Source organism: Miniopterus schreibersii, assembly GCF_964146895.1.
Source record: "Miniopterus schreibersii genome assembly, chromosome: 9".
Taxonomy (NCBI): domain Eukaryota; kingdom Metazoa; phylum Chordata; class Mammalia; order Chiroptera; family Miniopteridae; genus Miniopterus; species Miniopterus schreibersii.
The window spans coordinates 46,287,987-46,312,467 of record NC_138118.1 but is presented as its reverse complement, the minus strand read 5'-3'; the positions used below and the strand labels follow the sequence as shown (position 1 = coordinate 46,312,467).

The 24,481-nt window shown below is 37.0% G+C and overlaps 1 protein-coding gene across 1 annotated transcript in view; it reads right to left on the bottom strand.

Annotated features, from left to right (window-relative positions):
* FBXL13 (F-box and leucine rich repeat protein 13) overlaps positions 1-24,481 on the bottom strand; it is a 255,419-nt gene that overhangs the window by 17,685 nt on the left and 213,253 nt on the right. The window contains exon 18 of the mRNA XM_081147178.1: positions 17,711-17,794. Coding sequence (XP_081003304.1) covers positions 17,711-17,794 — 84 coding nt within the window. The remainder of the gene's footprint in view (positions 1-17,710; positions 17,795-24,481) is intronic.

Genomic DNA, 24,481 nt, shown 5'->3' with positions numbered 1-24,481 from the left:
CATTCTCACTTTTCAGTAAAAAAAAAGAAAAACAATAGAACTAAGTAATAATTAGAATCCACAAGGAAATAACAGTCAAAAGTTTATAATTCAGGAGTTATACATGAACAAAATGATCCACAAAATAAACCTAACAGTAACTGTTAAAGTATCTGACTAGGTCAAGATGAGTAGAAATTGGAAACCAAGTTTCTAGTTCAAGATACTAATACTGTACTTAGAAGAAAATTCCCTCCCTCAAGTTGTAAGAATTACAACTATCAATATGTGCTCATCACTCTAGAGGTGAAGCAGCTCGGATTCTTAGGGTATTAAACTAGAGACCTCAGTAAATGTTTACCCTTAATTGTAGTTATAAGTATTAGGTTTTAGTAACCCTAATGGGTTGTTTGTAAGGCATTCCTTATTTCTATATGAAAATGGGTTCCCAGGACTACATGTCATTTCCTCTCAGAACTAAGAGAAGGACCTGGGCTGTTGGATGACATCAGGATGACTCTGGAGGTACAGCCACCCGTGGGCTTCCTTCCCTCCCACTGATTATGCCAATTTCCCTTCGTTTTAGCCCTAGGAAGATTGGAAATTTTTCAGGAGAGACAGTTAAGCATAGCAGATAAAACTTGAACTGGGTCACAGGTAGAGTGGGGATAAAAGCCTTGCTCTGCTGTTGTGTGGGTTTACTGAAACTCTTTGAGCCACATTGTCTCCTTTAGTAAAATAATAATGATAATATCTATATCAAAGGACAGTTGTGCAGATGATATGAAATAATACATGTATACCTGATATGGTTCCTAGCACAAAGGAGATTCTCATCTAGCTAGCTATAAAATTTTATATACAGTGTTACTTGAGAGGGAATATAGCGTATTGTTAGTGCTTGACACATAGTAAACACTCAGTAAATGTTAACTATTGTTGAGATTTGCATATGACACCAATAATAATAAAAGTGCATGTTTGTACTGTACTTTGAAGACAACTCAAAGATATTACTTATTTAACTGTAAATCATTATCTTTGCCTGACCACAACAACCGGCAGTGATTCCTTTTTCCTCTGACCTCATGCAGAACTTGTCTTTTTCAACTCATTCGACACTTACAGTACTTGACTGATTCCTGCATTGTGGCTAACTTTGTGTTGAAATCTGTCTTTAGCAACTAAGTGACATAAAAATTGGAAGGAGCACCTTGTCAGGAAATAGTGAGTTCCTTGTTATTGGAGACAATCAAGTATAAGAGGGCACGCCCACAGTGCGCAGAGGGGAGTCTAGCTTTGAAGGATTGGAATTAGTGGTCTTGAATCTCAGCTCAGACGGAGATAAGATTTTCAATAAGAATGCAATAAGTCTCTCAGAGGTACTGTCTGGAACTCTGCTAGTTTTTTCAATACCCTTTTCACAAGCATCATATTTAGAATACAGTAGATTCTCAATAAATACTAGTTGGTTGATCGATCCTTTATAAGTGTCTTCAAAGATATAAAGAATTCTCTTTTAAGAATACAGGAATTCTTATCTTTCAAGGAGTAGGATAACTTTGTTTTTAACTCAGAGAATGTATAATGTTCAATAAACCAGCCAAAAGGAATATTTAAACTCTAAGAATAATTTATTAAGAGATGAAATGAGCTTTAAAGGGAGATTCGAGGCTCTTAGTGTCTGAAAATCCTTCTTGGTAGCATCTCCCTCTCAATGTCTTGACTGCCTGAATCAGTTATGCTTTAAGCTTTTTTTTAAAAGCTCTAATATTCTTTGAAGTTGAACTTTCTTGGAGGTTTAAATTAAACAATAACAAGAAATGATTACAATGTCTATGATACATTCATGGTAGCATTCTCATCCATGGAAAGTCTGAGGCACACAGATTGGTGTAAGGCTTTCTGCTTGGCATAAATCAGTACAGATCCAAGAAGTAAGTCAGAACTTTTCCTCTCATATTCATATTTTCCTTTAGAGACATGTAAGTCATAGTAAGTACTTAAGTCTATAAGCATGTTTCAACATAATCACTCATGAAATTCCATTTCTCCCCTACAGATAAGATTATTATATACTTTTCTGGCTCCTGTGGTGCAGAATCATACATGTATCAGTGCTGTTGATATTCTTTGCTTGGAAAGTGGTAGGCTAAGCTTCTTCCAAGTCAAAATCCTTTATGATGAAGATGGAGAGAAAAAGCAAAAAACATCAAGTTTGGCTCCCATCACACATATCAACCAATTTTGCTGTGGGTTAACAATCTTGAAGATAACTCCCAAATCTCTTAGTGAGGTAAATAATTTCTTCTCAGTATCTTCTGAGCTGAGTCAGTGTGGGGCTTAATGGCTGCATTCCTAAATTGGGTATGTAGAGGAGACTTTCACTCACATTTATTGACTGTCACAATAATGTGCTTCTGCCCAAATCCCGATTTAAACCATCTCAACAGGTGGCAGCTCCCAGACTTAGAAAAGTTCACCTCATGTTGCATACTCATGACACCACCTCTTGACTATTTGCCTTGTTAGGTTTGATTAATTCTACCACAGTTCTGTGGGTGTGTTTTTTTCTATTGATAATTATGGAAAAATCTTGTACTGTCAAGAAACATTTTCTATAATGAAGACTTTTTGGCTGCCTCAAAAGCTGAAATACAACTTGCACAATTTTAATAAACTAAATTCAGAACTGTAGTTTCTTGTACCTTGTATATTCCATAAGCTGTAGAGCTACACTTCACCAAAGAGAGACTTGTTCCCAAGTCTCAGATCAGGAGGAGTGCTTGTGGCCTGAGAACACTGAGTTGGGAAATCTGGGCCTTACCACCAAAACCAAACTATGTAGAGCCTAAGAACTCCCCTCCTGGTGAGATACATTTCCACCCTCCATGCCAGGGAGATCAGGCTGAGAAAAGCTTAGCTAAGGCCCAACCTTGGAGGCCCATACTGCTGTTAAATATGGAGAGGACTCTGAAAGGGGAAAAGGACAAGGCCAAGGCCCCAAACAAGTATTTCCAAAGATACTTTCATGAAATTTGTTACCGAATTATATTATGATTTGGGAAATGAACATTAGCTTCAAGGCAGCTCAAATATGGCTTACTCCATGAAGTTTTCCCCAATTCCTCTGGAAGAAATGCCTCTTCCAAATTCCTATAGCTTTTCCAAAAAGTATTTATTTATTTATTTATTTATTTATTTATTTATTTATTTATTTATTTATTGGTCTTTCTCACTTTCTACTTGTACTGTAGCTATATAATTGTCTTATCTTCTACATTGACTTTAGCTTCTTGAGAGCAGAACCCATATCTAATTTAACTTTGTGGCTTCAATATCTGGCATGCAGAAGAGGTTCAATATGGGAACGTGTCCAAAGGAATGAGCCTCTTAGCACAGGAGTGAGGAGAATGAGCTCCCACAGATCACTCTCAGAGCATTAAGCCCATCCTTCCTCACACTGTTTAATAACTGTCGGAGACAGTGTACCATGACGGTTAAGAGCACAGAGGCTGGATCCCACTAGCCTGAGTTCAAATTTTCCCATTTAGTAGTTCTGTGTCTCTAGATAAATTACCCAGCCTCTTGATTCCCCAGTGATCTCATCTGCAACTGGGAATAACATGGTCTTTAACATGGTATACCTACTTCATAGAGTTGTTGGGAGGATTAAGTGAGTTAAGATGAATAAAGTGATTGAACAGTACCTGGCACACAGTAAGCAGTCAATAAGTAGTAGCTGGTACTATTATTTGTATTCACTGCTTCTCTACGGCCATGACTGCCAATATCTAAAATTATGCACACCAAAGTAAAAATATTTTGAGCATATACTTTCAATAAATGTATATTAATGTACTTGTAAATTATATAGACATACAGCTATTTAAATATGCATTATATCTTATCAATTATGTGTTGATGTAAGAAATGCTCAAATCTGTAGAGAATTTTTGTAAGAGTTTATTTGAGCCAAACTGACCACATGCCAGGAAGCAAGATCTCAAATGCTCCAGAGAATGACAGTTTTGCAGTTTCTTTTACACATTTAGAATTAAGGAGGGAGTGTAAGGAAGATTACATGAACGTGGAAGAAAGCAAGGTACAGGATAGGTAACAAGATTATGTGCTCCTCTGAGAGTAGTTATGCCTTTGAGGGGTCTGAAAAAGAGGATTACTTCTAACATTTCAAAGGCATGTTTTCTAGATGCATAAGGAAAATGGATAGGGCCTGCTTAAAAACCATTTACTAAGCAAGTTATAGGCCTAGGGTGTGACTACCCACCATGACATGCCCAGTTAGGAATTTATGATCAGATCACCCTGTGAGGCTACTTTCAGTCAGATTTATTACAGAGCCCATTTTTCAACCATACATATAAAAACAAATAAAATGTATGAGATAAAAAAATCTAAATAGAAGTTCTAATTTTTTTTGGTCACACTGAAATAGATTTTCTTATTCATTTGCCAAAGTAAATGCTTTCTCTGGAGACACCTACTCAACAGTACACCTTTGGTTGTCAGTAAACTTTGACGACTTACTGGCTGCGCAGACCCTGGATATTTGATGAAAACAAGTGGATTACTTTTAAAATATGTGCCATGCATAAAAAGACATCAAATGCGGGAAAGTTAAAGAACAGAAAGGGTAAGTAGTGAAAAAGAACGTGCATTGGAAAGAAGACTAGGAAAAGAATGGAACAAAATATATTTGAATCATATTTTATAATTAGGATCTGTTGGGGGAAAAATCCAGAATCATTGCAGGCTTTAGACTTTATCTCCAAAATAAAAATGAGCCAGGGTTGGACTACCCAAAGATCGATCAAATATTTTTCTTGTGGCCTGTGGCGTAATCCATATTTTCCATTTTTCTAAGATAAGTAAAAAAAACAGGTGTCCAGCAGCCTAATTACCTGGCACTCCTCCAAGGGCCTCTGAGGGACAAGAAGGTCATGGAAATTATGTAAGCTGTATTAACCAGCCTGAAGGAGTTGATGGGTTTCTATTTGCACAGTTAGCCACCCCACTTTTTCTCTTTCTCATTCTTTCCCAAGAAAATGGCAGCACAGAACTTTTACTCTAAGGACAAAATCACACTGTCCTTTCATGACCCCTTCCATTTAAGAATCTCTAGGAAATAATGTGCTCATGAACCATCAGTGCTGCTTTGATCTTTCATTTGGGGACATATGAAATAAGAGGTGATATCAAGAGAGGCTACAGGTCTAGTAGAAAAGCAAAGGGCCTGAAATCAGAAGTTACGTCTGTGACCTTGAGCAATTTACTTAACCTGGAGTTTCCTCATCTAAAGGGGGGGATGAAAACAGCTGTCTGCCATCTCACAGGCTTATTGGAAGTGTATACTCCAAAAGCACTTGGCCGACATAACACCCTACGCAAATGCTTTTGTCAGCAGTGGAAACAGAAACCCTGGAACAATCTCATAGTTTAAAACCTGAGAATACCACTTCACCACCTTCAACATGCTGAAGACTTTGGAATGAGGAAATACCATGCACAAAATTTAACTGGAATCTGATAAGAGAAGGTTATTAGGAGTCATAACATGGAGAAATCATAGCTCCTGTGATACATACCACAGTGACTCAGTTCGTGTCAGGTGAGGCACAGTGAGCAAAGCCCGGGCTTGTTGCATAAAAGATCAAAAACAGACTGGCCATTTAGGTTTAAGAAGCAAAAGAAGCATAAAGTCATACTCTTGTAGGAAAGTAGGATTCTGCTGTTTGTTTTTCCTTTTTTTGTCCTTCAGACAAGCTGACAGGTTTTATTTAACTCTTGGCAAATTTCATCTTACATAGGATAAACTAATGTTCCAGGGGCAGTTTAAAGGCTGGGAGAGGCCTCCAAAGGATTATCTTCCTTTTAACACATTCTCTTTAGAGTTGTTCTCTATGGATGCTCAACATGAAAATAACAGATGTGCACATTCTTTCAGTGAGTCCATCAATGCTTCAGTTGTCCGAGAATGGTTCTCCCCAGCGGGAGTGGGCAAGAAGCCAGGACTGGGGTAGGGTGTTCTTAGAGTCAGCTGTTTATCAGCCAAGAAAACATGGTACCCACGAATCCAGTATCAGAGCCTTACAGACTGTGGGAAAATGACAAACTGTCAAATCCCACATCCTTTGAAGTTGAACAAATTTCTAATCCTACTGAATTGCCTCTGCAATTGGAAACACAGTAGTATGTGAAGCAACGGAGAATAGCCAGCTTATTTCTTTTGCTCACAGCCTTTTTTTTTTTAATCTTCACCCGAGGATATTTTTTCCATTCCTATTCAGACAGAGTGGAAGGGAGAGAGAGAGAGAGAAACATCGATGTGAGAGAGCACCCCAACCAGGGCCCGGGATCGAGCCTGCAACTGAGATATGTGTCCTTGGCTGGAATTGAACCCAGGACCCTTCAGCCTGAGGGCCGATGCTTTAACCACTGAGCCAGACTGGCTAGGGCTTGCTCACAGCCTTTGAAGAGAAAATAATGCCTAGGTATCTTAGTAGGAGTTTGTCTGTGATCCTCAGTTGATTCTAGGTACCTTGGGTCTCTTAATGGTATGTTGTTCTATTATAAATTCTAGGAGACCATTCTTGGCATGAATTGCACAGATTTCTGTAACAAAGCTCTTATTGTTTCAAGTTTTGTGGGAGTTGCTTTTTCCATTAGATACCAGATACTCACTTCTTAATTCCACCAGAGGAATTCCTTAGTTCCTTCTATCAAGACCCTGTAAAATTATTCTGAACCTGGGATCTTCTGGGATCTTTATCACAGACAGTTTAGTCAATTAATTCCTAATAGTAATTCTTTACTGGGTAGGGTAAAGAATTTTCCTGAGCAGTATGGCCAAGAGATAAAGTATCCAGACATCTGGATGTCCCATCTCCCCACACAGGAGATTTCAGAGCTTCCACTACCCCAAAGGCCAAGGATTAAGGCCATTTTGGAAAGGGATCCTATGTGTGTTGCTTTAACTATCCCTGGAGAAGAGGTGGAGTTATTGAAATCCCATGCTTTGATAATTCTCGAATGATTTAATCTTGGAAACCAAGTAGAAATTAGTGTTGGTTTAAAAAAAAAAAAAAAAATGTTGCTATGTGGACCCATCCTTGACATTATAAGTCAGGGTGTGATTCAAAGGGCTCTAAAATCAATTTTGATTAAGCACTAGGAGGTGGAGTCTTGTCAACTGATGAACATGAGTGATGAGAGTCTTGCATAAACAACATTTTATAACTAGTCAGAAAGTTTAGTGACTCAAAGTAACAGTTTAAGATTAGAAAAGAGTCTCTGGAGAGTAATCCAGTTGTTGCTATTTGGGCAAGAATGAATCCAGCTCTTCTTACACTCGAGAGAGAAACATCCAGAACAGACTGGCCATAGGCCGTTCTTGGGAAAGAAGACTCAGATGGGACTGTTGCTGAGTGAGGTGGATGCTCCTGGGCCTTTCTGCTCTGACTGTTCATGTAGATATTCCATACTAATTATAAGGGTTTCAGTTTTATAGTGCAGAATATAGGACTGAGATCCCTGAACCCTCAGTCCCCATCTGGACTTAGCCTGGAGCAGACCCATATCTACAGAACCGACTTACTAAGCAGCCCTGGCTCAGGCTGAAAGCCATGTGAACAGCAATGACTCTTGCTCTGCTGTTCTCCCAGCTATGAGGTGGCTCATGGTTTGCCCCACACAGGCACCCTTCCTTACTCCTTGATCTTTCTGCTCTACTTCCCTTTCTATTTGTAAATCAAGATAAATCTGTTACTAGATTAAAGATAACCGAAAAGCAAAAGTAAAAGTTTGTGACCTGAGAATGGATAAGAGAGGTTAAAACACACTGAAGATTAAATGAACTTGTCATCTCGTGTCCAAGCAGTTAAGGCAAGATTGAGGGTCTCAAAAATGAGGGGACCCTGAAAGAACAATGAGGGAAATGGAGGTTCTAGCATCTCTGCTGATGCTTATACCCCATAAACAAAAGTTGTCAGATACCTTTGTGATCATCAGAGAACATGACACTAACCTAGGCTACAAATAGGCTCTTAAAATTCCTCAGTGACGCCATTTGCAAGATATCGGTAAACCGGCTTGTGAAGAATATAAGCCACAAGCTCGACAGAAAAAACAGAAAAGAGTGGATGAGGCTGAGCCTCCACCGCATACCTCTTTATTTCTCTTATGTAGTTATCAATATACCCACTGCATTCTGGTTGCAGGCTTTACAAAACAGATATCCATGTCTGTTAGAGATACTTTTTCATAATAAAAGATAAGAGGAGGCCATGTTTGGGTTTGAAGAACAGGGACAGCCTTCAGATTACCTGTAAGTAGAGTAAAAACAGTAACAAATTCCAACAGAGCTCCCTTAGCTTGCCTGCAGCCACCACAAGCCTTTGGAGAGAGTGGGAGAAGGAATGCTTAAAAGACTCTTGTAAGAGTAGAGGGGTGCAGAGAGCTCAGAGGAAGCACAGAGAAAATCACAGGAAGAGAAAGTGCCACAATAAAGGCCAAAATGCTGAATAGGACTTGGGAGTTCTTAGCCCTGCTACATGACTTGGCTGTGGAAAAGGGCTTGGAGATGAGGGTGCGACTCCTGGGCAGCCAAGTCAGATGCAAGTAGATCATCTTTAAACCATGTCTCCACCCGTCTCCATCCAAACTATCAAGTTTCATGGATTTTGCTATCTAAAAGTTCTCCATTGCATTCCCTTCTCTCCAACCTCACTGTTGCTGCCCTTGTTCAGGCTGCCATCCTCTCTCCCTTGGACGATAACAAAACCTCTTATATTACCTTTAATCTAGATAGCTGCCCTCTCTCCCCATTGCCCTATATCTAACTCACTTTAATAAAATCTATGCTGGATTAAGTACCTCTCTGAATCTTTCCATAGCTTCCTCTATTGCACTGTAATGACTAGAATTGACACTGTGGAATCAGACATTGTGTACCCTATCTCATGTGCGTGTTTCATGACTTGGGGCAAGGTTCTTAATCTCTTTGAACCTCTGTTTTCTTCTCTGTAAAATGGGATTAAAGGTATTACCTGCCTTATAAGGTAGGTAATTAATACATGGAAATACTTAAAACAGTGCCTGGAATGTAGTACATGCTAGATTAATGTTAGCTAACAATCACCAAATGCTATTGTATTTTTCTGTTTATAAGTCTGCCTATCTCACTAGACCTAAACTCATCATTTAAAAAGAATTTTTTTAGAATGGTTTCTGTTTCTAAAAAACAGATTATCTCAGTGTCTACTACATAGAAAGTCCAGACCAAATGTTTTTAATCACTGAACAAGATGTCACATTTTCACAAAATTAATTAATCTGAATGAGACAGTTTGAATATTGTCTTAAATGAGCCATGGAGTTATTAATCTATATTGAACTTAATCATCTATGTTTTTTCCAACTTGGTTATTGTAGATAATATCCTACTGTTGTACTAAGAAAGCTTAAGAATATTTCTGAATGGACATGACCAAAGTACCTGAACTCTGTGGCAGCCCCAGGCCCCACATATAGAAGCATAACCAGCCCAGCAGGCTGCATACTGCAGAGAGTTCAAAGAGCGGAAGCTCGTGACAGCCAAGGTGCAGTGCCCACCAACAGTGGCAGCCTACCTGCCCAGCCCTCCGCTCTTGGCTCCTGAGCCCTCTAGTTCCTGACTTCATTCCTGGTCTCTCAACATCTGATTCAGAGCCTACTCTACATTTGTCATCCCTTTTGGATACTATTGATTCAGCCAGAATCCATGGGGCCAAAAGTAATGTTCTAGACTTCCAGTTTCAAGTCTGTTATGAGAGTGTGGGACTTACCACTTCCATCCTCAAAATAAGGAAAAAGCTGAGAAAACTGAAAATCAACAACTTTTACTTGATTCATCAGATAATTGAGGTCACAAAGCAAACTGCCACCATGAGAACTGGAGAAACAGGCAAATACAGAGAATCAGGGCTTACTAGGAGCAGTAGCCTGAGGCTGGAGCCAGTGTTAGAAAGAACATTTAAAGGGTAATTGACTAGCTGCTAGAGACTGAGTGAACTAGCTTGAGAGAAAAATTCCTGGGAGCCCGCCTTAGATTGGGTCCCTATACTTTTGTGAGTTTTACTTCCTGGTGGCCTGTTAAGTTCTCAGGGTGAATATCAGAGAAAAATCCCCTCCTGCTTCCTGCAAAGGGAGGGGGAAAGTACTATTTTGAAATACCCCCAAAGTATCTGTTCTTATTAACAAAGTTCTGCTATCTAGGAAAACTATTTACCAGAGCCTAATCAACATGGGTTTTATGAGAGCCAGTCTAAAAGAGGTAAGGGAAATACCCAACTCCAGCCCCCTCTGACATTCCTCTCTTACCTAAGTATAGCAGAAGGTGGGGAGAAGAGTGAAGGAGCACTTGTAAAGATCACTGTCCTGGGGCACAGGCCCATTAAAAGACTGAAACCCAATCACATGACTATGGAATGCCCCCACCCCCACACCCTACCAGTACACAAATAATGTTCCTGTATAATAACACCTTAGCAAAACGGTTAGAAATCATGCACAATGGAATTCAGCTGACCACAATGGAATTAAACTAGAAATCAGTAACAAAGATAGCTAGAAAATCCTAAGATATTTAGAGGTTAAACAACACACTTCTAAATAAAAGATGGGCCAAAGAAAGAATCTTGAGAAATTTTTAGATATTTTGAACTAAATGAAAATAAAACATCAAAATTTATGGGATGCAATGAAGAGAGTGTTTACAGGGAAATTCATAACACTGAGTACATATACTAGAAAAGAAGAAAGATCTAAAATCAGTAACCAAAGCTTCCATCTTAGGAAACTAGAAAAAACAGAGCAAATTAAGTCCAAAGCAAGCAGAAAAAAAAGAATAAAAACTAGAGCAGAAATCAATGACATTGAAAGTAGGAAAACAATAGGGAAAATCAGCTACACTAAAAGCTGGTTATTGGAAAAGATAGTAAAATTGATAAACCTCTATAGCCAGCCTACCCAAGAGAAAAAGAGAAGACACAATTACTTGAATCAGAAATGAAAGAGGGCTCATCACCACTGATCCCATAGACATTAAAAGGCTAATAAAGAAATAATATAAGCAGCTTTATGCCTACAAATTTAATAACCTAGATGAAATGGACCAATTCTTTGAAAGAAACAATCTACCAAAACTCACATAAGAAGAAATAAATCATCTAAATAGGCCTATACCTACTAAAAAAATAGAATCAACAATCAACCTTCTAAAACAGCGATTTTCAACCAATGTGCCTTAAAAGGTGCACTGGTATACCGCAAGAATTTTTAAAACACGTAATACCTAACTATTTCATCAAGGGCACCAGCCTCTTTTCCTTTAGACTGTCAAATAAAAAATGACAACAGCTAACACAACAATAGCTGTCTGGTGTGAATGAATCAGAGTTATACCTATTTTTTTGATCGACAGTTTTTGGTGTACCACACAATTTTAGTAGTAATTTGTATGTGTGTGCAGTGAGATGAAAAAGGTTGAAAATTACTGTTCTAAAAGAAAAAGCACCAGGCCCAGATGGCTTCACCAGTAAATTCTACCAAATATTTAAGAGAGAAATTGCACCAATTGTCTACAATCTGTCCCAGAAAATAGAGGCAGAGGGAACACTTCCTAACTTGTTTTATGATACCAGCACTACCCTAATATCAAAAAACAACAACATAGACACAAAGAAAGGAAAGTTACCATGAGACCAATATCCCTCATGAACAAAGATGCAAACATCCTCAATAAAATATTAGCATATCGAATCCAACAATAACACATAAAAATAGCTATACTTCACAACCAAGTGAAATTTATTCCAAGTATGCAAGGCTAGTTCAAAATTTTGAAAATGAATTGATCTAATCCATCACATCAGTAGGCAAAAGAACAAAAACCTATGATTATATCAATAGATGCAGAATTTCATTTGACAAAATCCAACACCCATTCATGATAAAACTCTCAGCAAACTAGAAATAAAGGGGAATTTTCTCATCTGGATTAAGAACATTAACAAGAAACCTACAGCTAACCTTATACTTAATGGTGAAAAACTAGGTGATTTCCCCTAAGCCAGGGTAAATGGCAAGGATGTCCTCCCTAGCCACTCCTGTTTAACTTCATAGTGGAAGTCCTAACTACAATAAGACAAGAAGTATAAATAAAAGGTATACAGATTAGGAAGAAAGCAAGTTGCCTTTAGCTTGCAGATGGTAGGATCATTATGTAGAAAATCGCAAAGAATCAACAGCAACAAAAAGGCAGACCACTAACTTGTGAAACTAACAGGCATTTATAGCCAAGTTGCAGGATATAAAATTAATATATAAAAAGGAATGTTCCATCTGCCCATTTTGGCCCCATAGACTCTCCAAGATTTGACCAGCCTACGCATATATGGGTGGGAGGTGAGAGGGCTTAAACAGAGGGGCCTGCATTTGTGTAATACTAATACAATGCATAATGTTAGGAGATGAACAGAAGTAGATATGGACTCAGGCTGAAAAACGATGAAAAACACTCCTATCTGGGGCTGAGGACACATGTAAGTTGCTATAAGCAAATAGCGTTAATTAAGTGCCTAAGTGTGTATATCAATATTCTAAGTATTATATTAACTGGGATGCTGCAAAATAGATTTACTATCATAATCCAAATGAAAAACAATGACCCATTTTCTTTTTACCTGGTTTATTCTCTTATACTGTTTTCAAAAATAATAGCAATATTTACTTAGTGTTATAGAATTTTTAAAACCTCTTACATACATAAATTTACTTAGTCAATTATAATTTAGGTGCCTCTGAAAAAGGCTTTGGTTCATTTTTAGGAGTAAAAATTAGTATATTATTTCTTCCAAGAGCATATTCTAACCTATTTCCTTGCCTTCAGAAGCAAGTTGGCTGTTGAGATAACCTGTTTTCTGACTGTGTTTAAGTGAAATAAATTTTCGAACTTCTATACTAAAAATGTTTATTTTTTATTTACTAGTATATGTTAGTTCTTTTCTTAAATATAATAATAATAGTAATAGGTAATATTCATTGCACACTTAACTTTGTTCAGGAACCATACTAATTACTTCGATATTTTATGTCATTTAATCCCACAACAAAAAGACTTTTATTTTTACACCGGTTTTTACAAGTGAGGAATATAAGGCTCAGAAAAGGAGCCTTGCCCAAAGTCATACATCTTGACAGAGTCAAAATTAGGAAGTTCTGTCAGGCTCTAGAGCAGATGTTGCAAAGTACCATTTTACATGTGAGTCAAATCTGGTGTCACCTGTTTTTGTATGGCCCACAATCTGAGAATGGTTTTTACATTTTTTTAATGGTTTGAAAAAATCAAAAGAAGAATAATATTTCATGACATGTGAAAATTACATTAGATTCAAATTTTTTTGTCCCTAAAGTTTTATTGGAAAACAGGCACTCTCATTTGTTTACATGTTGTCTATAGATATTGTTTAAAATAGCAAAGTTGAGTAGTTGTAACAGAAACTGTATGGCCTACAAAGCCTAAAATATAAACTATCTAGCCTTTATAGGAAAACTTAACAGAAAGAGTACCACAAAGGGCTGACCCTTGCTCTAGCAGGAGCAATGAAATGTGATGCTAAGTGAATTGCTTAAAATGATGTGACCATGTAAGAGGCAGAATCAGGATAAAAATTAGGACTTTTGATTGCTAGGCCCACATTCCTAATATGATAGCATTGCCTTTGCTATCAGAGAGCTAATCCACATACTTCCATAGGTAAAGAGCCTTGTCATTTCCATGGATATTTTTTAAAATTAAAATATAAACAAAAAGATAATTTTTAACTAATTTTTATTATTTGCCTTGACTATTAACCACCATTTATTTGGAAAGCCTAGATATATGTAATCTTATAATATCTCTATACATAATTTGGGCATAATAAATATACAGACACATTGATATATGTGTGCGGTCTAATGTAAATTAAGATGTGTACATATATTTAATTTAATCACATATACTAGACATACAGATAATACATTTATATATTTAAACATATATTTAAACATATAACCTAACATACAATAAACCCTGTACACATTTCATTTGCACACACATACTACACATGGGTATACATTACATATATTTTATACATAAACACACATATGTACATTTTTCACTGCATACACACATGTAAGTCCTTGTGGTGGGTCACAGCTCACCTTGACTTTTCCCTCTCTGATGCCCTTTCTTAACCAACTACCTCAACCTACCAACACTGAAATAACTTTTTAAAAATTGTCTAGCTGCAAAGGTTTTCACTTACAAATAACCTGAATAAACAAAAATGTACACATGCATATGTATGAATATTACATTAATGTATTTGTAGCACACTACATTCCTCAGAATGGAATGAGAAATATAACCTAGATTAAGGGAGTAGAAAAAGCAACCAGAGTGCGTAATTGGATTTATTCCATTGTTCTGTCCAAACAATAAGACTGGACTTCCAGTTTATCTGTATTGTGACATCCCAATTAAACCAGTTCTTTTGCCAAACTTGAGTCTGTTATTTAATTAAATTTATAAAATGCTCAAGGAAAAGGTTTCTTGAGAAATGCTCAATTATGACTGTATCAAGCACCTCTTGCAAAATGTGTTGTCTTTCAAGAGCACCAAATAGTTTTAAACGTGATCATGTGTTGTGGTTTTCAGTAAAACACTAAAATGAGGTAATTTTTTTTTCTTATGTTTGACTCTTGCAAAACTTAACCAGAGTAAAAATGTTGACTTCCTCATTTTTCACATTAAATCATTATGTAAAATATAAGTTTTCAATGTCTTATGCTAAAAAGAGAATCTCCTATAGTTCTACCTTTTATAAGTAACAAGAAAAAGAATTCCTGGTTAATTGTGGATAATTCAAACATCTCACTTTAATCATCTCACTTTACTCCCTTCCCCTCTCTTTTGTAATCTAGTTAAGGAATTGTGGAATTGACTTGCGTATCACTTTCTCCCCTCCCCCCTCCTTTGTCTTGTTTCTTTGGGGAGTTAATAATTGGGCTGCGGGAGGCACAGAGGAAAAAGATTACCACGTGCCCAGAAGTGTGAACCTTGGAAGGGGTAAAACTGGATAAAAGCCATCACACACACACTCTCTCTCTCTCCAAAAGCAAGAAGAAGAGGGATAAGAGAGAGAAAATTTTTGTGAGCTTGAACAGAACAGCTGATGGTGTGCTACTAATAATTAAATAATTCTATATTTCTATGCTCCTGTATTCCAATTTTTTATCTTTTAGATCACTGAAAATAAATATACACCAATTTTTAAAAAGATTACATTTTTAATTTTTATTAGTTAATCCTCACCAGAGGATATTTTTTCCATTGATTTTTAGAGAGAGTGGAAGGGAGGGAGGGAAGGGGGGAGAGAGAGAGAGAGAAAAGAGAGAGAGAGATAAAAGAGAGAGAGAGAGATATGTGAGATGTGAGAGAGACACATCAATTGGTTGCTTTCCGAAAGTGCCCTGCCCAGGGCTGGGGAACCAACCTGCAACCCAGGTACGTGCCCTTGACTGGGAATCAAACCTGAGAGCCTGCAGTGCACGGGCCAGTGCTCTAACCACTGACACATGCCAGCCAGGGCGAAAGATTACATTTTTTAAAGCTATGCTAAACTCAGCTGTGTGGTCATATAGTTAGCATATGGGTAAATGCTCTAATCTAAAATCTCAGAGCGCCTAAAAATAGGGTAATTTTCAAGTTCTAAAGAGTGAAAATAAAAATGCCTAGAATCCATAGTCTCAAAAGAGAAATGGCAAAAAGTGCTGGCTTCCTGATACTTAGCCTCAGCCTTTGATCAGCACTCTCTCATCCCAAGGAGCATTTTAAAAATTAGTAAGTGATGGATATTAAGAGGCTATTTCAACACTATGGTGGATTTCAGTACTTCTGAATGATTCATAGTTATTGGTCAAATGTAACTGATTACTATCTAAGAAATATAATTCAATATTAGAAATATTAGTATTTAACTGTTTTATTTTAATAACCTTTGCTTTATCACCTTGTCAAAGACCTTTTGAAAGCCTGACTAGATTATATTCAGGGATAAAGTTTTGTGTAAATGCATGTTTAATCCTTAAATGAACTGCAATAGTTAAATCATGGTTTAACCTCAGAGGAAACTTTTGGCTTTTTCTCCTAGTAGGTTACATGCCTCTAAATGTTTTGTAACCCTTTTTGTTATTGTAGAGTTACAATCTTGTGGTATATGGAAGTTGTTGAATTCTCTGTGATCTTTGTTTTGAAGGATAGTGTCTATTCTTTTTAATTCTTTATATAATTGAATATACTAGGAAGCACATTTGTTAGGAACTTCTTAGAACCTTAGTACCCAGGGTCTGAAATTGGGAGAAATTGATATTGCTTGACACTAATGCCCCTTAAAGAAGATTTCTTAATGGTGTTACATTTTCCCCCTAAGTAACATTACATTGTCCAGACACAATGAAATATAGGAAAAATAATTTGAAAACAATTTTCCCCACTAAGCCATATTGCCAATGAACCATTTAGAGGAGCAGTCCTCCATTTCTACTCTTTATTTTCGTAAAACTGTAGAATTATATGCTAAAGTCTACAGCACTGTTTGACCTGGCGCCCTCTATATCTCACCAGTTTATATAATATTTTAACACTCTCCTATTAATCATGTTAGAACTTCTTATAAAGTCCATTGCAAACTCATGGAAGACAACTTCAAGTTTTCCGTGCTCTGTGGACTTGTCAGTTATCACTTGTGGGATAAATCCTTTCACCTCAATAAGAAAGTTTCTTTATTTCTTTGAATTATTTTTCCTAGTTTAACCCCAGGTCTTCATAAATCGTAGAGATTTTGAACTCTCAGGAAACTTTATATGGAGCTTCCAGTGTGTTTAACAGTTTGCCCATTTCTAGGGTATTGGTTCCCTTTAAAAATGTTACCTTCTATGATTTACTATTAGGTAATCAGATTTTATCTTACTTTAATACATATATAACCTATGATTCTGTTTTTTCTATCTTAACAGCACACTGAGATGCTTCATGTTGTTGTGCCTTGCTCACAGTAGCTACTTTATGATTTCCTACCTCTCTCTCAAGTCAGGTCTAAGAAATTTACCTTTCTCATGAGTTCTTAAAGTACCAATTGAACATGTAATCATTTATCCTATCCAGTTACTTATCTCATGCTTTCCAGCCTGGTGAACTATGCTACCCACTGTGTTTGAGTAACTTAAGTTCCTAGTTATTAAGTACCTGGTATAATTTTTCTAAATCTCCCAATTTTCATGGTTAGACTCTATAACATTTCTGTATACAGGACTCTTGTATATGATTACACTTTAACCATATGCATTTCATCATTCTCCAAGTAAAATGTCTACCTATCCCTGTTTATCCTACGAACCCAACAATGGGAAGGAAGAAAGTAAATCGGAAGATTAGAAAACAGATCCTCTCGGTCACTTTAGGCTGCAGAGACCTAACTAAAGGCCAGGAATTTATCTTGTCTTAACCAAGATCACATATGTGTTGTTATATTTCCAACCCACTTTTTTCCCACTGTGAACTACAAAGTTTATTTAATTTGTGCTTAATTTTCAATCTTAATTCTTTATCAAAATGACTCAGTTATCTTACCTGAATTCCAGCATTGGTGATTTTATAACACTCAGATAGAGAAAGTTCCTTTAATTTTCTATGTCTAGAAAGTATCGCCAAACCCTAAAAAATTTAATATAAGTATTATTTTGTGGTTATAGTTTAGTTAGAAGGTACATTTCCAATAAGATAACAGCCATTTATACAAAAAAATTTAGCTTCTGTCTTATATTTCTTTACACTTAATGAATCATAAAATAAATTTGGTTAAGCAGCATCATTAAATAAAAATTTTAGGTTGTCTCTAATGTTTTGCAAAAAGTGTCACAGTACCCCAGAGCCAGAAAACTCCTTATTTTGTCACCTGTTTCCAAGTAAATGTTATCTAAATCAATACAAACAAATCTTAAAGACCCCTAAATTTACAACTTTATTTTGAAGACATTTCATGTGGCTAATGAATCTGTTTTTCAATAATTTATTATTTATGCCTCACCTAAACATCTAAAAATCTTTAGCTGATTTTATTATGTTTAATTGCTTGAAGAGAGGGAACAGATCTTTATATAAAGTCCTGTGGAAAAACAGTCATCAATAGCCCACTTCGTTTCAGTTTAAAAGCTTTGTTTCTTATTATTTTAAAAAAAATAGACTGCCCTTTTCAGTCCTTAAATTTTAAAAATCTTTTCAAACTTTAAGTAGAGTTTATAAATAATATTATATTCGTTTCTGGTGTACAATATAGTGATTTGACAGTCATATACCTTACAATGTGATCACCACACTAAGTTGTAATCCTCTTTACTGTGCAAACTCATCACAATGCTACTGACTATATTTCCTTTCACTTTTTACACCCATCCCCACCCCCACCACCCCTATGGCAACCATCAGTTTGATCTCTATTTCTATGAGTCTGTTTTTGTTTTATTTGTTCCTTTGTTTGTTTGTTTTTTAAGATTCCATGTATAAGTGAAACCACATGGTATTTGTCTCTCTCTGTCTGACTTATTTCACTTAGCGTAATACCTACTAGGTCTATTCATGTCACAAATGGCAAGATTTTATTTTTTTAGTTTTTTGAGGAGTCTCCATACTGTTTTCCATTGTGGCTGCACCAGTTTGCATCCTGTTAACAGTGCATGAGGGTTCCCTTTTCTCCACATCCTCACTATTCTGTTATCTGCTGACTGTTGACTTAGATGGTAGCCATTCTGACTGGTGGTGACGTGGTATTTCATTGAGGTTTTGATTTGCATTTCTCTGATTACAGCCCTTAAATTTTTTTTTAATTATTTAATCCTCACCCAAGGATATTGCTTTTCAGAGAGCGTGGAAGAGAGGGAGGAAGGGAGAGAGAGAGACAGAGAGACAGAGACAGAGAGAAATATTGATGTGAGAGACACACATCGATGGGTCGCCTTCCACACTCACCTCAACCAGGGCTGGGGATGGAGCCTATAATCGAGGTTCATGCCCTTGGCTGGAACCAAACCTGGGACCCTTTAGCTCGAGGTCCGATGCTCTAATCACTGAGTCAAACCAGCTAGAGTAGCCCTTAATTTTTTTATGAGTGGTTTTGCTGTCCCATTTCTCAGTACTCTCCCCCCTAAACTGGCATACCTCTCGGATAATGAACTGATTGATTAATAATGTGCCTTATAGATGCCATCCCCCTGTTTGCATTCAGGATCACATTACTTTTAAAGTTCTGTAAGAAATGCTTCCTAGACTAGATGGACGAGAGCAGTTTCTTCTCATGCTCTTGTCCCAGAACTGACTGCAGGGAAAATACCAAAAATAGTATATGAATTTCTCCTTCTAAATTTTATTTGCAGGACTGGTTTGCATTTGACTGATCTTAAACTCAACATTTGGACCATAATTGAAAATGATTATGAAAATATTGTATCTTGGTGTGTTTTTTCCCACTGATGCACATAAAAAAATCCAGATCAAGGGAAAAAGTGTTTGGAAGTCTTATTAAATGAAGCCACTGTTTAAACTGCAATCTAATTTCATTTAACATTTTTGTGCACCACTCAAAAATAAACTCACTCTGTTTATTCTTTTAATTATTTTATTGCAAATGTAGATCCTTCTGTTAAGAACACATTATGTTTTCTGCCTCCATATTTCAAAATAAAGAATGACCAGTCCCTGTGGAGCCATTCACATATGGTCTGGGTTCCAGATGTGGATGCTATTTTACTCATGTTAGAAGAACTGTATTTAGATATTCCCCCAACAGATATAATATTTTCATAATCTTTTTCAATTATAGTCCAAATGTCGAGTTTAAAATCAGTCAAATGCAAACCAGGAAGCATATCTTACGGAATTTTAAAAGTAATGTGATCCTGAATGCAAACAGGAGGATGGCATCTATAAGGCACATTATTAATCAGTTCATTATCCGAGAGGTATGCCAGTTTATGGTATTGTTTGAACAAAAATATTAAGTAAGAGATGCAAGGTTTGTCTCTTGCCCTATACTTGATAGTAGCTAAATATATTTTATTATATTTATTATGTAACCAAGTTAGAATTTTTTAAGATGAGCTGGAAATGAAGTACATTTGCTAATTATGATATTTAACAGTCGACAGTCTCTTTACCACTTTATTGAAAATCACTAAATTTAATATTCACTAATATTAAAATAGAATGCCATGTTTTATCACTATAATTGTTCATGGAAATGTATGACCTCAAAATTTAATTAACATCATTAGCTATTAGGTAAATGCAAATCAAAACCACAATGAGATACTACTGCTACCTACTAGGATGGCTGTTCTTAAAAAGACAGATAATAGAAAGTATTGGTGAGGATGAGAAGAAATTAAAACTCTCATTAACTGTTGGTGAGAATGTAGAATGCTCCAATCACCCTGGAAAATAGTTTGGCAGTTCTCCAAAAAGTTAAAAATCAAGTTACCATATGACCTAGCAATTTCACGCCTAGGTATATATCCAAGAGAAATGACAACATATCAACGTGAAAACTTGTACACAAATGTTCCTAGAAGCATTACTCATTTAGAAAAAAAGTGAAACTAGACAAATGTTTCAAATGATGAAAGATAAATGTGTTATATTCATACAATGAAATATTACTTGGCAATAAAAAAGTACTGATGCATACGAGTATAGATGAGCATTTAAAATGTTATGCTGAGTAAAAGAAGCCAGACCCAGCCCTGGCCAGTGTGGCTCCGTTGGTTGGAGTGTCGTCCCACGCACTGCAGGGTCTTGGGTTCCATTCCTGGTCAAGGCACATACCCAGATTGCAGGTTCGATCCCCAATTGGGGTGTGTATGGGAGGCAACCGATTGATGTTTCTCTCTCACATAGATGTTTCTCTCTCTCTCTGTCCCTCTCCCTTCATCTCTCTCTAAAATCAATAAAAGCATGTCCTCGGGGGAGGATTAAAATAAAATTAAAAGAAAAACAGACCCAAAAGGCCACATATTTTATGATTCCACTTATCTGAAAAGTCCAGACTAGGCAAATATATAGAAACAGAAAGTAGATTAGTGGTTACCTGGGTTGGGCTGGAGAGTGAGTCAGGGATAGGAAATGACTGCCAGTGGGAAGGGTTTGTTGTTGTTTTGAATGATAAAAATGTTCCTCAATACACTAAAACCACTGAATTGTACACTTTGAATTGGTGAATTTTATAGTATGTAAATCATACCTTAATAAAGATGTTTATAAAATTGAATGATGTAATAATTGCATAACTAAATACAAATTCGAAATATTCCTACAGCATCCTTCAGTCCAAACCAAAATGAATACAGAAATTGCTCAGACTCTGCTGACCATTCTGTTATTAGCAAATCAGGGAGCAAGAGATGTCCTCATGCTGTGTACTGGACAAGTTATTGTAAGACCTTGGTTCTATAAGTAAACACAACTTTGTAACTGAACAGCAATAAGTGTAAGGCAGCTGGAGGAGTCGAGGTCCCCACTGAAAACTGCCTTGTGCTGGTTATGGGAGGCCAGCTTCTCTGAACAAGTGAAACACACTATTCCAGTCAACGGGGTTTGTATTTTTTAATGGCTTTCTGACTCAGAAGCTTTTCAGAGTAATGACCTAAAGACTATCAGAACCAGCTAGGTAAAATGTTCTACTTGGCACCATGAGGTTCATAAATGCTCCAAATTAGGAGGTGTTCTCTGAAACAAGTGATGGTTCCAACATTTTACAGACTTTCTTTATACCTTTATAAAGTTTTAAATCCCAGGTCTTGGCAAAATTCATTCATTGTTAATTCATATTCATTTGATAACTATTTACTTAGCATGCATGTATTATACTGATCAGGCTCTGGGATAGAAACTGGGAATAGTATCAAGGTAAATGAGGTGCAGTATTTGCTCTCAAGGAGCCCACAGTCTGGCGTGGAAGACAGACACATACAGCAGATTATTACAACCCAGTAAAAGGAAAACACTGTGCACAGTGGTGGTACCAAGGAGGGAAGATGAAGCCAACTACTGTGGATTAAAGAAGACTCCATGGAGAACAGTCATGAGTGGGGAAGTGTATGGTGCCAAGAAAACTAGAGAGAAGGACATTTAGGCAGAAGGAACAGAATTGCAAAAGCATTAAGATTTAAAACAGCATAGCATGTATATGGAACTATACAGCATGGCATGAATAGATTTATAACAAATTTTAAAAAAATATCTAAAGAGCTGACACAAGAATTTCTCTTGAGAAAACTGTGGGGTTTTGTTTTGTTTAATACCTTGTTAAATGTTTGGGATAAAAGTCCTGGGGCTTGGATGGTATTATGCTTTTACTTCTGGGAAAGATGGAAAGAGGAGAGTGGGAAGACAAGAAAAAATAAAGAGGAGTGAAGAACCAACAAGGTGGAGTAACTGGGCCTCAGTAGGGCAAAAGGCAGATAATGCTTGCTTTTCAGGAAAGTTGTAACATCATGAAAATTTAAAGCTTCCTTCATTTTCTTCAAAAGTCAGCTAAACTCATGAATGCTTTGCAGGAAAGGTTTTGGTTTTATTTTCCCAAAGTGTTAGGAGCAAAATTTATTCAGGTGAAACACAGAGAAAAACAGCTGATGTGGTAGCCTGGAAGAATACCAGGATTGCAGATTGGATGAAAATGTGAGGCCCCAGAAATTTGCAAGAATCCTGGTGAGTACTTTGCTCCTTCATAGGCCATAGAATTCAGGGATCTGAATATGAGGAAAACAGGAGTCTCTAGTAATTGATTAATATTATAGCTCTGGTATGAGGTCCATTGAAATGAATGTTAGGACATAAGACCCAAAAGGGAGTAGGCACTGAGTAATGAGAGCTTCGTACATTATTCTAAGGAATTTGGATTTCATCCTATGCAACAGAGTTAAACAGATCTTTCCCTTGGTAGGAATATGATGTTATATAAGTGACCATAATGCAAAAAATAAAGATGTGTTTCAAAAGAGGTACAGGGGCCACAGAGCAAGGACTGATTGCTTCTAGTTGTAGGAAGAGGTGGCAGTTTAGAAGAGACTTTCGTGGAGAAAGAATCTGAATTAAGCCTTAAAGACTGAGTAAGATTTTAACAAGCAAAATAATGGGAACAGTGTTTCAGGCTGAGGAAAGAGCATGAACAAAGACTTCATTTGGAAAGTGTGAGTTGTTTGGGAAGTTATTCAGTTTGGGGTCACTGGTAATAGTGAGAGGGGACATTGAACACTGCAAGGAATGGATACATGGACACAAGGCATTTAGAGGCAGAAAAATCCTTAAAAACTATTCTCCCCCCACCCCACCCCAATTTTACATCTGGTATTGCTTAGCTAATGAATATCACCAACAAAAATATAAAACATCCCTTCCCTTTAGTTTTAAAACATTCAAATCCACAGAAAGGTTCAAAGAACAGTACAAGAAACACCTATATACTCTTTACCTAAATTCACCAATTATAAACATTTTGCCACATTTGCTTAATTGCTATGAGTGTGTGTATGAGCACATATAGTTTTATTAATATATATATGGATATAGTTTTATATTTATACATATACTATACATAGTATATATCACACACACACACACACACACATTGCTCTGGAACATTTGAGAATAAGTTTCAGATATCATGATGCTTTCCCCTAAATATTCATTCTGTAGCTCATTAGGAATAAGGAAATTTTCCTTTATAACTATATAGTATGCTAATACTATATAGCATACTATATATATCCAGGCTGGCCACAGATTATGTGGAAGCTACACTGACACTCTCCCAGGACCAAACTGGAATTCGTTTTAGAAAAACCATCCTGAATAATCAACTGAAGACTAGCTGGAGAGAACCCTTATTACCCAGGACATAAAGTGGAGACTGTAGAGACTGGTAGGAAGTGTGGAGGCATGGGAGGGCTGGCTGGGTTCCCACAGGCAGCAGCTGAAGTTCCAGAGGGGTATCTCAGCTGTGGAGGGTTCCCACTGAGAACTCTGGGGTCTAAACTCCAAGCTGGGTTCTCCAGCCCAGAGCACCAGAGCTGAGAAAGGTACCTATATAACACCTGGCTGTGAAAAGCAGAGCAGTTTCTGTCTGCTGGGGAGAGATGGTTGGAAATGCAGGCATCCTCTTAAAGGGACAAGGCACAAAGTTTTGTGTGCAGCAACTCACCTCAGGCTCTGGCAGAGGGAGGGCACAGTAGACTAGAGAGTTGTGAGGAGAATCCAGGGTTTAAGTTCTGGAGATAGAGCTCAGAGGGCACCCATCTGGATTTCTGTGCTGAGTCATTCCCCCATATGGCAGAGGACATCTTTCTCAGGCAG